A 13,470-nucleotide genomic window follows, 5' to 3' on the forward strand; every position below is an offset into this window, starting at 1 on the left:
GTTAGACGTGTCTGCAGAGGTAGAGACGGCCCCCACAGAGGACCTGATACCTGGCCTGCTAGAGGTCTCCTCCCCTGGGGAAACGGACCCCCAATCTGCTGGTGAGACCCTTCTCATCTTCATCACTCATATCTCCCTACTGTATATCTCTCAGATATTCCCATAGCTCCTTTGTTCTTCCTATAGCGATCACGTCCTCCATCCTCCATTACAAACAGCTACAGTGACATACCCATAGAAATCCTATAAAACACTGTTCTATGTCATTCTATGGCCATAAGGGAACTCTGTTGCTACCCAACTCTCCAAACAAGGTGTATGAAATGAGGAGCAAAGTGAAGAGAAAATTCAGCAGCTCTTGGAGGACAGTAGAAGTTGATAAAAGTGCTTCTATATTCCTGCAGGGTGAATGGTCCTCTCTGTGACCTCATCAATGGCCCTCTGAACGCTAAGACATTTCTATCTGAAAGCTTTCATTAAGTCTGTATGCTCAAATCCCTAGCTAGCCATTTAATGGGACGTCTTCACTGAATAACTTACCAAGAAAACACTCACTTTGCCTTGAGCGCTCCATCATCTCTACTTCTAATCAGACGGAGATGGACATGCTGTACTTTGTGTACTTTGTGTATCTCTGAAGTGTTCATTAGTGTGTTTGTTGTTTTCCCCCGCCTCGCTACTTACTGTACAAGTAGAGCAATCTGAAGACCTCCTTGGCCTGGATACAGGAGAGTCTTTGTTGACTGTTCCGGTCCCGTTCAGCGTCCTAGCACTCTCAGACACTCCAGGTAAGAAAGTGTCCTTTTCTATTGTGTAAAAGCACACTCCAAATCACTTAACTCGCGTATCAACATGACATACTGTGATGCTGGCAATCTATTGTCAACGTTAAGACCAGAATTAGGGTGCGTTTGTAAATTCAATCTGGAAATCTACTTTAAGTTCAGAGCTCTCGGGTTTGAGAGTGCCAGAGCACAGAATAGTTAATGAATTTACGAACAACATGTGTCTGTTAGGACAGGTGCCAGTAAACATTGACAAAAAACGGAATTAAATTGTTGCCAGTAACACCGTTACAAGGAATAACCCTCTAGGGGCGGCAGGTAGCCTAGTGGTTAGAGCGTTGGGCCAGTAACCGAAAGGTTGCTGGATCGAATCCCGTAGCTGACAAGGTAAAAATCTGTCTTTCTGCCCCTGAACAAGGCAGTTAACCCACTGTTCCCCGGTAAGCCACCATTGTAAATAAGAATTTGTTCTTAACTGACTTGCCAAGTTAAATAAAGGTTACATTTTAAAATAATAATAATTACATGAAAACAGTCTAACCAGCTCTGCTATGGAGAGTGATCTCTCTCTGTGTCTAAAAGTAGCTAGCAATCTAGCCAATGTTCGCTAGTTAGCTTCGGTGCTTGACTGCTGTTGTGAGGTCAGAACACTCTGATCAACCCTACTCCTCGGCCAGTGTCTCCAGTGTGCGCTCTGAATGCTCTGAATTTACAAACGGCCCAGAGTTAATTTACGAAGGCACCCTTGGTATCCACACGCAATTAGTGTTCCTTAGTGGTCATGGCAACCCTGGACTGTTCCACTTAGTGGTTCTCAAAAACCTTTCAAAGCCTCTTTTCTTGATTCAGCCTAAAATAAAGCCCAAAATAATGCAGCACTTCAAATTGTAACATGTGGCATTTTGGTCTAAGGAAGCGAAAATACTGCTAGTCACGTTGCTGGCAATGATGTACAGTGCTCTCTCTCCCCCAGTTTAAGGGGCTGTAGTGGACTTGTTTTCTGTACCTTGGTCCGTGACAGTCCACTGGCTCAGCTGTAAGTACATAGTGGAGAGGCAGGTGTGGGTTGTGTTGTGAGAACCTGGTGTGCAGAGTGGTCTTTAGGAGTAACCCCAGCTAGTGGACGTAGCTACTAGCTAGCCCTCTCTGTGTGACCGTTTTTATTCATCTGGTGTGAAAGTAACATTTAGGGTTTTGTGGCTGTGTGAACAAACATCTCATTGTTTTGCTTTGAGAGTACTAATTCTAAATGCATTTTAACTGGCCTGTTGGAATGTGGTGGAAAGAAAGCTTATAAAAACGTTTCTTCAACGTGAGCGGTTCCTCAGCAAATATATTCTTTGCCCTAGAAGAACCTCTTGCTCTCCTGTAGGGAGAGATTATTTCCTTTATTTAGCTCTGTTCTGTCTGTCTCCAGCTTCTTAGTCCCAATATGTCATTCTGTTATCATCTTTGTCTTATCCATCTGTAATCAATGAATTTATCCCCAACCAATTTTTTTCAATTTTCTCATTTCTTTATCTCTTTTTTGTTTAAGCCACTGGTACGTAAAGAAAACATTTTCTACTATTTTTGTTGCATTTATTTATCAACATAGTCGACTACAAAACCCTTCAAAGCTAATGTAAAAGTCAATAGCTTAATTAAACAATTGAAAACTTTTCCAGTTTTTTTTAATGCTTCTATTGATTAAAACACTATCAATGTTGATAATGTACAGTAAATACCATGGCAGACGATCTCCATGGGGGCTCTCAATCACTACTGACTGGAATAGATTGTCATATCATTACATCTCATATCATTACATCTCATATTTGGCTATTTGGAGCTAGGGGACACTTGTGGCCACCCGTGTGGCCCAGTTGGTAGAGCATGGCACATTTTTTATTTTATTTAACCTTTATTTTACTAGGCAAGTCAGTGAAGAACAAATTCTTTTTTACAATGACGGCCTAGGAACAGTGCGTTAACTGCCTTGTTCAGGGGCAGAACGACAGATTTCTATCTTGTCAGCTCGGGGATTCGATCAAGCAACCTTTCGGTTACTGACCCAACGCCCTAACCACGAGGCTACCTGCCGCCCCAAACATGTCACGCCAGGGTTGGGGGTTTGATTCCCACGGGTGACCAGTACGAAAAAGTTTTTAAAAAGTATGCCCTCACTACTGTAAATCGCTCTGGATTAGAGCGTCTCCATATTTACATTTGAGTAATTTAGAATTAATCAGCAATGTTCCTTCGTTGGCTCCCCATGAACTGCGGTGCTACCGTTTACACTATACCAGGAAATGGCCCTTAATGGTATGCGTGGGTTGGGTGTGGTCATAGTTGTAGTAGTTGTATAGGCCTGTACGTAAGCGATAAATTATGTTCTGTACATTCTCTGCAAATAATGGGTGACGCATGCTTGGAGGATCCACGGAGTGCGTCTTTGGAGTAGATTAGTTCCAGGAAATGTACATGATTTCTGAAAATGTAAATACGATATTGTGGTCTCTACTTCCATCACATGATGTGCTGGAGCTGTGCCATCATTTGCCCTCATTGAACACCCATCCTCCCACATTCCCCATTCCCTATAGCATAGCTCCCTTTGCTTTTCTTCCTTTCTATTCATCACTTGTCCTTCACCCTCTTCTCATCTCTCTCTCTCTTTCTTCACCCCTTTTCTCCATCCTCACCTGCACTGCTCAATTCGATGGTGTTTGCTCTTCTGGCCATGACTATGTGAAATGCTGTACTCGCTCGGTGGAGTAATGCTGCCACTCTCACTTTTTCTTACTGTTCTCTCCATTTTCTCCTCCTTGCTCTTCTTTTCTCTCTGGGCCTATAGAGAAGCTTATTGAGGGACTGAAGTCCCCAGATACACACCTCCTGCTCCCTGACCTCCTGTCCATGGCTGATCCTTTTAGTGGAACTATGGAGGAGGCTGTCAATGGTAATAGTACTTTGTCTTTCAGCCTCTCCTTGAGATTTCACAACTGTACCCACTTTTACATTGCTCTCCAAAAGTCAAGGTTTTCCATTGAATGCTCCATGGCAATGTCCTCTATCTGCCCTGTGTTTATCTTATTTTGTTCTCTTGTGGGTGTCTTCTTAATCCCTCACTTTCTCCCTGTCTCCACCTCCCTTCCTTGTTCTCGCTCTCTCTCTCTCTCTCTCTCTCTCTCTCTCTCTCTCTCTCTCTCTCTCTCTCTCTCTCTCTCTCTGTCTCTGTGTCTCTCTCTGTGTCTGTCTGTCTCTGTCTGTCTCTCTCTGTCTGTGTGTACAGTAGTGGGTCCAACAGAGGAGTCTCTGGTGAGTCTGGACTTTCTGATCCCTGGTCTGGAAGCTCCTGTGTCCCAGTCTGAGACAGACTCTGCACTGCTTCCTGGTTAGTTTCTGTCTCACAGGCAAGACGACACGCAATCTAGATGTTGCCAGAATACAATGCAACAGTGGAAGATGATGATTTAGAGCCGAGGAAACAAAAAGGTTTAGGTTGACGTTTTTACTGATAATATCAGGTTTTCAGAGGATGAAATGAAGCCGTTGAGTACAATGACCACGGGTGATTGATATTTGGAGTGTTTGTCTATTATTAGCCTGGTTAGTCCAGTTGCTGACGTGTCATTCACAACCAATGTTCTGATTCAAAACTGACATGAAATAAAATGGCTAATTGAAATGGAGAAATGAAAAAGCCACTTCAACTCTGTGAAAAACAGATGACGGTGTCCTTGTACAACTATTATTCACAGGACAAGGCTGGGTTTTGAGAATTGGGACGTTTATTATGCTGTGTATTTCATGCAGGGCTCTGTAATTGCATCACCCGGGCCTTTGTTGAATGATTTGAAGATGCAAGCAAGAATACATCACATCTGTGTAGTCTTATTACTGGACAGGGCATAGTACAATGACTCACTTACTGTTGGATACTTTGACGTGTAGTGCCTCTATTACCATACATTCTATAGCATGACATTTAAAAGCCCAATGTAGCCGTTTTTATATCAATAGCAAATAATTTCTGGGTAACAATTAACTCACTAATAGATTTCCATTAAAATGGGCGGAAATAGCTTTTTTTGCCCCCAAAAATCTCAAGCAAGAATTTTGCTAGGACTGTCTGGGAATGGTGTGGGTGGGGAAGGGAAAACTGAAAACTAGCTGTTATTGGCAGAGAGGTTTAGAACGTTCTTTGTTATCGGTCTATTAACCAATTTATCACATGGTGACATCACCATGGAAAGCCAAAATTCCCGCCCATGCAAACCTGCTGGTTAGAAGGTCCTGTGTAGATTGTATTTTCAACAAGCAACCCTCCGGAATAACACTGATCACATTTGCTCACACTTTTTTTTACAGTGTTAGTTTCATCAGCTGTTGTACAATAGGATACAAAACACAGGGAAACCAGAATTTTGACTGCACTGAGCCTTTATGTTCTACTAGGAACATGTGGAGTATTTTTCATACTTTGTCCTTGGTGCTTTAAAATGTTTTACTATACATTATACAGTGATTCATTTATACTGAACTAACAATTCCTATTACCTCGCCTAACTCTCGCCTCCTCTGCCCTCCCTCCCTCCCCCAGACCCCCTGCTTGGGGAAGACACTCTGCTGGGCTGCTCTCTCATCTCTCCCCCCTCTGGAGCCTCCTCTCTCTCCTCTGCTCCCGCTACCACTGGCACTGGGTCTGTTCTGGATGAGTTTGACCTGGTATCTGCGGGTTGCACCCAGCTGCTGGCAGGTAAGGCACACCCACAAGCCCGAACTGTATCACTTAGGCCTACAATTGGAGAGGCGAGAGTGCTTCCGTTTAAACTTGATGTGTCCCGTAGGAACAACTGATTAGGTTATCCCTGTTAAGAGTTTAGCGCTAGCGCTAGTCACAGCTACGCTAGCAGGCTCTACTGACTTGCATTCTAACTCTAAACCTCTGTAGCTGTGCTGCACACCCGCCTCCTATTCCTCCTTTATCTCTCTCTATTTCGGCCATTTCTTATTCCTCTCCCTTCCTCCTTTCTCTGGCTTCCTCCTCTGCAGACTCCTCTGATCTCCTGATCTCAGGCTTTGAGCCTGCGCCAAGTGCAGAGACGAGCAATGAGGATGAGTTTGACCCCATCCCTGTCATGGGCTCCAAAAACTCCTCTCAAGGTAAGGACAGGGTGGTGTTCAAGGCAGCCTTCATGCAGGGCCAGGAGGAAGGGCAGAGAGTGGGTTTGTGGGCCTTGTCCCACACTCTGAGATGATGTCCTACTGTTCCTCAGCCATGGTCAGATGAATTCTGGGATTGATTCCAGTCAGTGTCCTCAGTAGTGTAATTGAACCCTGCTCCTCTTCCCCTCTTAGATGAATCTGAGTAGCCATTCTCCCTGTGTGTAGTTATTCCTTCTAACGACGCTCATAGATTGTATGTGGAGAGCAATTCCGCTTACTTCCTGTCTTTCTCTGTCTTCTGTAACTGCATCTTCTCTTCCTCTTTTCCCTGGCTTCTCTGTCTGTTCTTTATTCCCTCCCCTGCTTTCTCCCCCTGTCCTTCCTCCCCCCCTGCTTCGCCCTGGCCCACCCCCCTGCCCCCCTCGTCTCTGTCCGGCCAGTTTCAGGAGGCCACTCTCGCAGTAACAGTGGCAGCTCTGAGTCCAGCCTGCCCAGCCTGGCCCGCTCCCTGCTCATGGTGGACCAGCTCATCGACCTGTAGAGGGCGCTGGGGAGCCGGGACACTAAATAGAGAGTGGGGGGGGGGGGGGGGGGGTGGAGGGATGAGGTAGAAGTAGTGACGCTCGAGAGGAGAGTAGACCCCACCATTAATCGTTACACCCCCGTTCCACTATTCGTTCCCGTGACTAACGCTTGTTCCATGTAAACTCCACCTGTGATTCCAAACACACTGGGCCATTGTCCTGTTCGTGTTTGTCCCATCATGCCTCTGCTATTGATTCCCATCATGCCTCTGGTATTGATTCCCATCATGCCTCTGGTATTGATTCCCATCATGCCTCTGGTATTGATTCCCATCATGCCCACCATTTTTCTTCTTCTGCCCTCTCATTTCATGCTTTCACAGCATTTATATTCTCTTGCCCTTCTGGGGTCATCATGGCAAACAAGGTCACGGCATGCTGCTTCTACCTGTTGCGTTCATGACACACTAACTTCATCCAAGAGTTGTTCTTTCTGTAGAATGTTTCGCCATGTTTCATTCCTGTCTCTGGTATGTCTAGGAACAGTGTCCAGTCATACGGCATTGTGTCCTATAAGAAACCAGAGAACTCCACTCTTGTAGTTGTTGCCTAGTTGTTATGGTGCACAAGTAGATGTTGTCTCCATTCTCCACTGTTATATTTCACTTGGATTATTATTTGTTTGCGCACATTTGGTAACACCAATATCACACCATTGATTTATTGTATATTGTAGACAAAAAAAATATTTCAAGGGTATATCTGCCAATTTAATGATCTACCTTTCAGTGGCGTGTTGTCAGGGCTTGCGTTTTAGCCCTTAGCATGAGGTATCATAGCCTGCAGGTGGGATGGATGGGATGTCAGATCTAAAATTACTTGAACAGTCCACCAGCTGTTCCAGAGGTTGAGCCTTCCTTATCTGTGGAAATTAGCGAATAAGTTCTTCAAAAAGCGAATGCGTTCGCACCAACATAAGGCTTTAAGCCTACAATAACAGAAATGTGGAGCTAACATTCCCAAAAGAAGAAGCTAAGATGTGAAAACACGAGCTTGGCTAGGGATTCGGCTGCACGTCGACACCGTTGATGCTTTTCCAAAGCATTTATTTGCTCGTTTTTCTTTTCTTGACCTCTTTAGTCTGACTACAATGTATACAGACAGTCCATATCACCCCTTTCATTTCAGGCTGTATGTGCCCACGCAATCATTCCCTTCAAACGTGCATTCCCACAAAACGTCCATTCCTACTTGTACATAGGTCCTATATCATAGTCATTTATCGGCCCTACATACTGTAAATGTATGTTTACCTGCAATACCCACGGACTCTGATCCAGTGGTCTTTACGTTTTGGTTCCTCAAAAAGTAATTGGTCAAGTGTGCTCTGTTCCTCATCTGTCATCATAGCGTTACATTGTGAAAAAAAATATATATAGAAAAGTTAATTTCATATGTAACTAATATTAAATGTGAGTATGAATAGTGTTAGAGAATGAATGTATGAACTGAATATTAGTCTATAAATAAAAATGGATAATATATAAATATAATTCTTAAGATGACTATTATAGAAGAAATACATGATATGTTTTTCCTGTTTGTGCAGCTGTGTTTGAGAATGTGTTTCTCGCCATATTTGTCCCCGGATTACTATTGTGACATTAGCAAAAACATACAGTTATGACAATCTTAGCTTTGATCTGTTGAGGGTTGGGTAGGATTTCTCCAAGTAGCATCTGTTTACTTGCCTCCACCTAAGGAGGATTGTATTATAAACAAACTAGTTTGTTGTGCAATGGGACCACTACACAGGGAACTTTACCATGTCTTATACTGTACCATACTTACTCACGCTGTACGAAGGCAGAGCTACAGTCTTCACTGAAATAGTGCTGCGACTCCATGCTTTCTCCGCACAGATTTTACATGATCAAAAAGATGCATATCGAAGCATGACCGTGTTGTTGAATGTTCTGGTTTGTTGGTAGTGTTGTCATTGGTGTGCGTGTGGGTGTATGTGTGGACATACAGTAATGGAACTCCTAGCCAGTCTGAGTTGTTGGATGTGATGCGGTTGTGTTGTGTTGTTTGAACTCGCTGCAAAAACAGTGACATCGACAGTGGTGTTGGTGTTCGTCATATTGAAAAGCACAGGCCATCTTGAATTGCGCTGAGTCACTCTGTTGCCTATAGAGGAAGCAAGCCACTGTATCTGAGAGTAGAGCATCTGTGTCTTTTTGAGTGGACCACTGGAGCCAGTGATCTGATTTGAATATGGTGAACGGAACGAAATAATGGCTCGTCATATCATGTTGTCACTACTGTAAAGTGTGTAAGAAGTGGTTGTGTATCAGACAGAGGGGCAAGCACTACACAGGACTCCACGACCACCACATACACGCCCTGATAGGACTGCTCGCTATGCTGTTGGGCATTTTAAGGAATTACAGATAATTGCTCTACTGCAGTATTCGAAAACAAGGCATGCCAAGCGACAACACTTATTGACAGTATTCTGAAATCCAATGTTGTGTCCCATCTATCTCAGGCTTTTGTAGACATGTGCAACCAATGGAAGGCTGAAGTTCACATCTTAGCCCCCCTCCTCACACCATCTGCAGATAGATAGATAGATAGATAGATACTCATGTGGCTATTGACCTATGCAATCCTTGCTTCTTCCTGTAGACACCACTGTGCTGTTGTAAAGGTCTTGCCCTCCAGGTAGTTACATTTGTTGTTGTAAAAAACAGAGAACCTTCATGTTACCCTGTTGTTTTTGCAAAAAGTGAAAAAAGCTGTTGTTCTGGATTCCTGTCCGTTTCTATGACACCCAATCCTGCGTCAGAGCTGTGATTTTCTGTGTGCACAAATCTATTTTTGTGAGATAATTAAAGAATTACAAAGAAAGGGATGTCGAATAAACATATTCATGTGAATGTACTGTTGTGTGGAGTATTGATTGAGTGACTGAGGGGGGGGGTTTGTTGAGAATTTGACGCCCTCAGTGGCAGTCAAGTGGTTAACGTAACGGATTGGCAGAAAGATTGCTTCAGAGGGAGAGGGGCGACACATTTTAACCAGCTGTAATCTTTAAAAAAACGCTTCTACTGAAGAACATTCAATTCAAGCATGTACTGCAAATGAATCACTAGTTATTTTTTAGCTTATAGCTTATTTACACATGCACAGATGTTCAATTACTCATGTTTGGGAGATGACATTCAGAGTGGAATTCATAGTTTCTTGAGAAAATATGCTGAAAGATATTCCTAATCCTTGCTTTGAATACATTCACACACTTAGAATTTTGATAGGGATAACTTGTATACAAAAACTCACACACATACGTATTCCCATGGTGGCCCTCATGTCATATTAACTCTTTTAAATTGTGGTTAACCCCATTAACCCTCCCCTTCTGGAACTGCAAGCTAACACTGCTCTCTGTCTGCTCCCTGTCTGCACAGGTAAGACTGCCTCTGTGGAAATGCATGCATGCCTGCCTGCCCCTCTGTTTCTTCCTTACTGTGGACCAATGGGTTTTCTTTTATATCCTACTATTAAAGAGAGGCACAATCAATATAACTATTATCATGGAAAATTGCATACAGAACCTACATACCCTTTGGATGATTTAATTATTTTCCTTCCGTCTGTTTTCATTTTGTTCCTTTGCAAAACATGTTTTGATCAAATGTCACTGAGTTCAATGTGATTTTTTTTTTCATCCTGTTTCTGATTTTTATCTGATTCTATAACTCTTGTTTATCATGTCTTGTTTTTTTATTCGTTTTCATTCCATATAAATACATTTCAAGTAGGTTTTGTTGTAAATATCATACTCTAGCCCAGGGTTGTTAAACTTCTTATGGCTCAAATCCCGTTAACGGGATCGATTTGACAACATCCGGGGAAATGGCAGAGCGCCAAACTTTCATACATTCACAAGTGCAATACACCAAATTAAAGCTGAACTTCTTGTGAATCTAGCCACAGTGTCAGATTTCAAAAAGGCTTTACGGCGAAAGCAAACAATGCTATTATGTGAGGACAGCACCCCATCAAACAACACAGACAATCATATTTCATCCCGCCAGGCGCGACACAAAACTCAGAAATAACTATATAATTCATGCCATACCTTTGACGAGCTTCTTCTGTTGGCACTCCAATATGTCCCATAAACATCACAAATGGTCCTTTTGTTCGATTAATTCCGTCGTTATATCTCCAAAATGTCAATTTATTTGGCGCGTTTGATCCAGATAAACACCGGTTCCAACTTGCGCAACATGACTACAAAATATCTCAAGTTACCTGTAATCTTTGTCCAAACATTTCAAACAACTTTCCTAATACAACTGTAGGTATTTTTTTTACGTAAATAATCGATACAATTTAAGACGGGCTAAACTGCGTTCAATACCGGAGGAAAACAAAGTGGAGAGTGCTTTTCAGGTCACGCGCCTCTATCAAACAGTACACTTCCCTCGAGCCTCGTTCTGAACAGCCATACTTCTTCATTACACAAAGGAAAAACATCAACCAATTTCTAAAGACTGTTGACATCCAGTGGAAGCGATAGGAACTGCAAGCAACTGCTTTAGAATTATGGATTCTCAATGAAATATCATTGAAAAGAGTGACCTAAAAAAAATGAAAAAATCCTGGATGGTTTGTCCTCGGAGTTTCGCCTGCCAAATAAGTTCTGTTATACTCAGACATCATTCAAACAGTTTTAGAAACCTTAAGAGTTTTTTATCCAAATCTACCAATTATATGCATATCCTAGCTTCTGGGCCTCAGTAGCAGGCAGTATACTTTGGGCACACTTTTCATCCGGATGTGAAAATAGCGCCCTCAAGCCATAAGAAGTTAAACTCATTTTGCCCCAGGGGCTGCATTCAGTCTTCAATGAGGTCTGGAGGGCCGCACTGAAAATGTGTTATATTTTCTTGCTGTCAAAATTTGCAGAAAATAGTCATCTCTTCATATTTTTTTATTTTTATTTTCTATGATTCCTGACTGTCAAGCTTTCATGTTGGTGATTATTAGTGAGGTGGACACAGCTAAGTCACACTCCTTGACTTTTTCCATATTTTGTCTTACAAAGTGGGATTAAAATGGATTTGTAATCAATCTACACACAATCTGTATTGTCAAAGTGGAAGAATATTTTGGTTTGATCATTGCTAGACAGCCATTTTCAAGGCAAAACTGTAATTGTTCCTAAGTGGCATAGTGTTATCTTGGGAAGCAACTCAAGTGTATATTTGGCCTCATGTTCTAGTCTTGCTGAAAGGTACATTTTTTTTTGAAACTGTTATTTCACCTGATAAATTGACTGAGAACACATTCTAATTTACAGTAACAGCCTGGAGAATAGTTACAGGGGATGATTAGGTGGCCAAGATGGTATGAAGGCCAGATTAGGAATTTAGCCAGGACACCAGAGTTAACGATAAGTGCCATGGGATAAGTGCCATGGGATCTTTTGTGACCACAGAGAGTCAGGACACCTGTTTTAATGTCCCAGCCAAAAGACAGCACCCTACACAGGGCAACGTCCCCAATCACTGCCCTGGGGCATTGGGATATTTCTTTAGACCAGAGGAAAGGGTGCCTCCTACTGGCCCTCCAACACCACTTCCAGCAGCATCTGGTCTCCCATCCAGGGACTGACCAGGACCAACCCTGCTAAGCTTCAGAAGCAGCAGGCAGTGTGATGCAGGTTGGTATGCTCCTGTGTCTGTTGGAAAGCAGAGTGAAACAAGTTTTGCCTGTGCTTAGCTCTATTACGTTTTTGTCCTAAAAGAAAACCACCCTAGTCCTTTCCGATGACAAGCATACCCATAACATGATGCAGCCACCACCATGCTTGAAAATATGAGTGTTATTCAGTGATGTGTTGGATTTGCCCCAAATATAATGCTTTGTATTCAGGGGGAAAAAACGATTTCTTTGCCACATTTTTTGCAGTATTACTTTAGTGCCAAACAGGATGCATGTTTTGGAATATTTTTTTCTTCTGTACAGGCTTCCTTATATCATTCTGTCATTTAGGTTAGTATTGTGGAGTAACTACAATGTTGTTGATCCATCCTTAGTTTACTCCTTTCACAACCATTAAACGCTGCTAAACTCTGTCACTGTTATAAAATCACCGTTGGCCACATAGTGAAATCCCTGAGTAATTTCCTTCCTCTCCGGCAACTGAGTTAGGAAGGACGCCTGTATCTTTGTAGTGACTGGGTGTATTGATACACCATCCAAAGTGTAAGTAATAACTTCCATACTCCAATGGATATTCAGTATCTTCTTTAATTTTACCCATCTATCAATAGGTGCCCTTCTTTGCGAGGCATTGGAAAACCTCCCTGGTCTTTGTTGTTGAATCTGTGCTTGAAGTTCACTACTCAACTGAGGGACCTTACAGTTAACTGTATGTGTGGGGTACAGAGATTCAAAGATCATGTTAAACACTATTATTGCACAACATCTTTACTCCTGAATGTATTTAGGCTTGCTATAACAAAGGTGTTGAATACTTATTGACTCAAGACAATGTGTGTAGATCAGTGACACAAAATCAAAATGTAATCCATTTAAAATTCAGGTTGTAACACAACAAAATGTGGAAAAAGTCAAGTGGTGTGAATACTTTCTGAAGGCACTGTATGTCCATTATCAAATTGACACTGTTTCGATTTGGTTTTACACATTTTAATAAAGTATTACTGAGTTCATTCCCCGCTGTTTTAATTCTAAATATCAATATCTTATCTGTTAGAGCTTGCTAGCTCTCAGAAAAGGATTGCCCTACTCCCCTGTTCTCACACTACTTTTCCGAGGGGCAATGGCAGCTTCAGATTGCTCTCCTGTCTGGTCTTGTTTGACTTACCATTCAGAAATTCAATTGACACATTTTGATTTTCAGTGCCGATTACAGAAGTAACTAGTGTATGTGAATGGTATGTCAAATCATGTTTAGATTGTATATCATT

General features: G+C 42.3%; 1 protein-coding gene across 12 annotated transcripts in view; it reads left to right on the top strand.

Moving 5' to 3' along the window:
- LOC106564698 (AP2-associated protein kinase 1) overlaps positions 1 to 13,470 on the top strand; it is a 34,921-nt gene that overhangs the window by 16,283 nt on the left and 5,168 nt on the right. For 2 of the 12 annotated variants that reach the window (XM_014130964.3, XM_014131027.3), the window contains 6 exons: positions 6 to 101; positions 693 to 788; positions 3,622 to 3,726; positions 4,060 to 4,161; positions 5,371 to 5,526; positions 5,823 to 5,933. In XM_014130964.3, coding sequence (XP_013986439.3) covers positions 6 to 101; positions 693 to 788; positions 3,622 to 3,726; positions 4,060 to 4,161; positions 5,371 to 5,526; positions 5,823 to 5,933 — 666 coding nt within the window. Of the gene's footprint in view, positions 1 to 5; positions 102 to 692; positions 789 to 3,621; positions 3,727 to 4,059; positions 4,162 to 5,370; positions 5,527 to 5,822; positions 5,934 to 6,376; positions 9,407 to 13,470 lie in introns of those variants that run through there. The other 10 variants (XM_014131045.3, XM_014130983.3, XM_014130972.3 and 7 more) reach the window with 10 other exon arrangements.

The sequence above is a fragment of the Salmo salar genome, chromosome 01, assembly GCF_965601325.2.
Source record: "Salmo salar chromosome 01, fSalSal1, whole genome shotgun sequence".
NCBI lineage: Eukaryota > Metazoa > Chordata > Actinopteri > Salmoniformes > Salmonidae > Salmo > Salmo salar.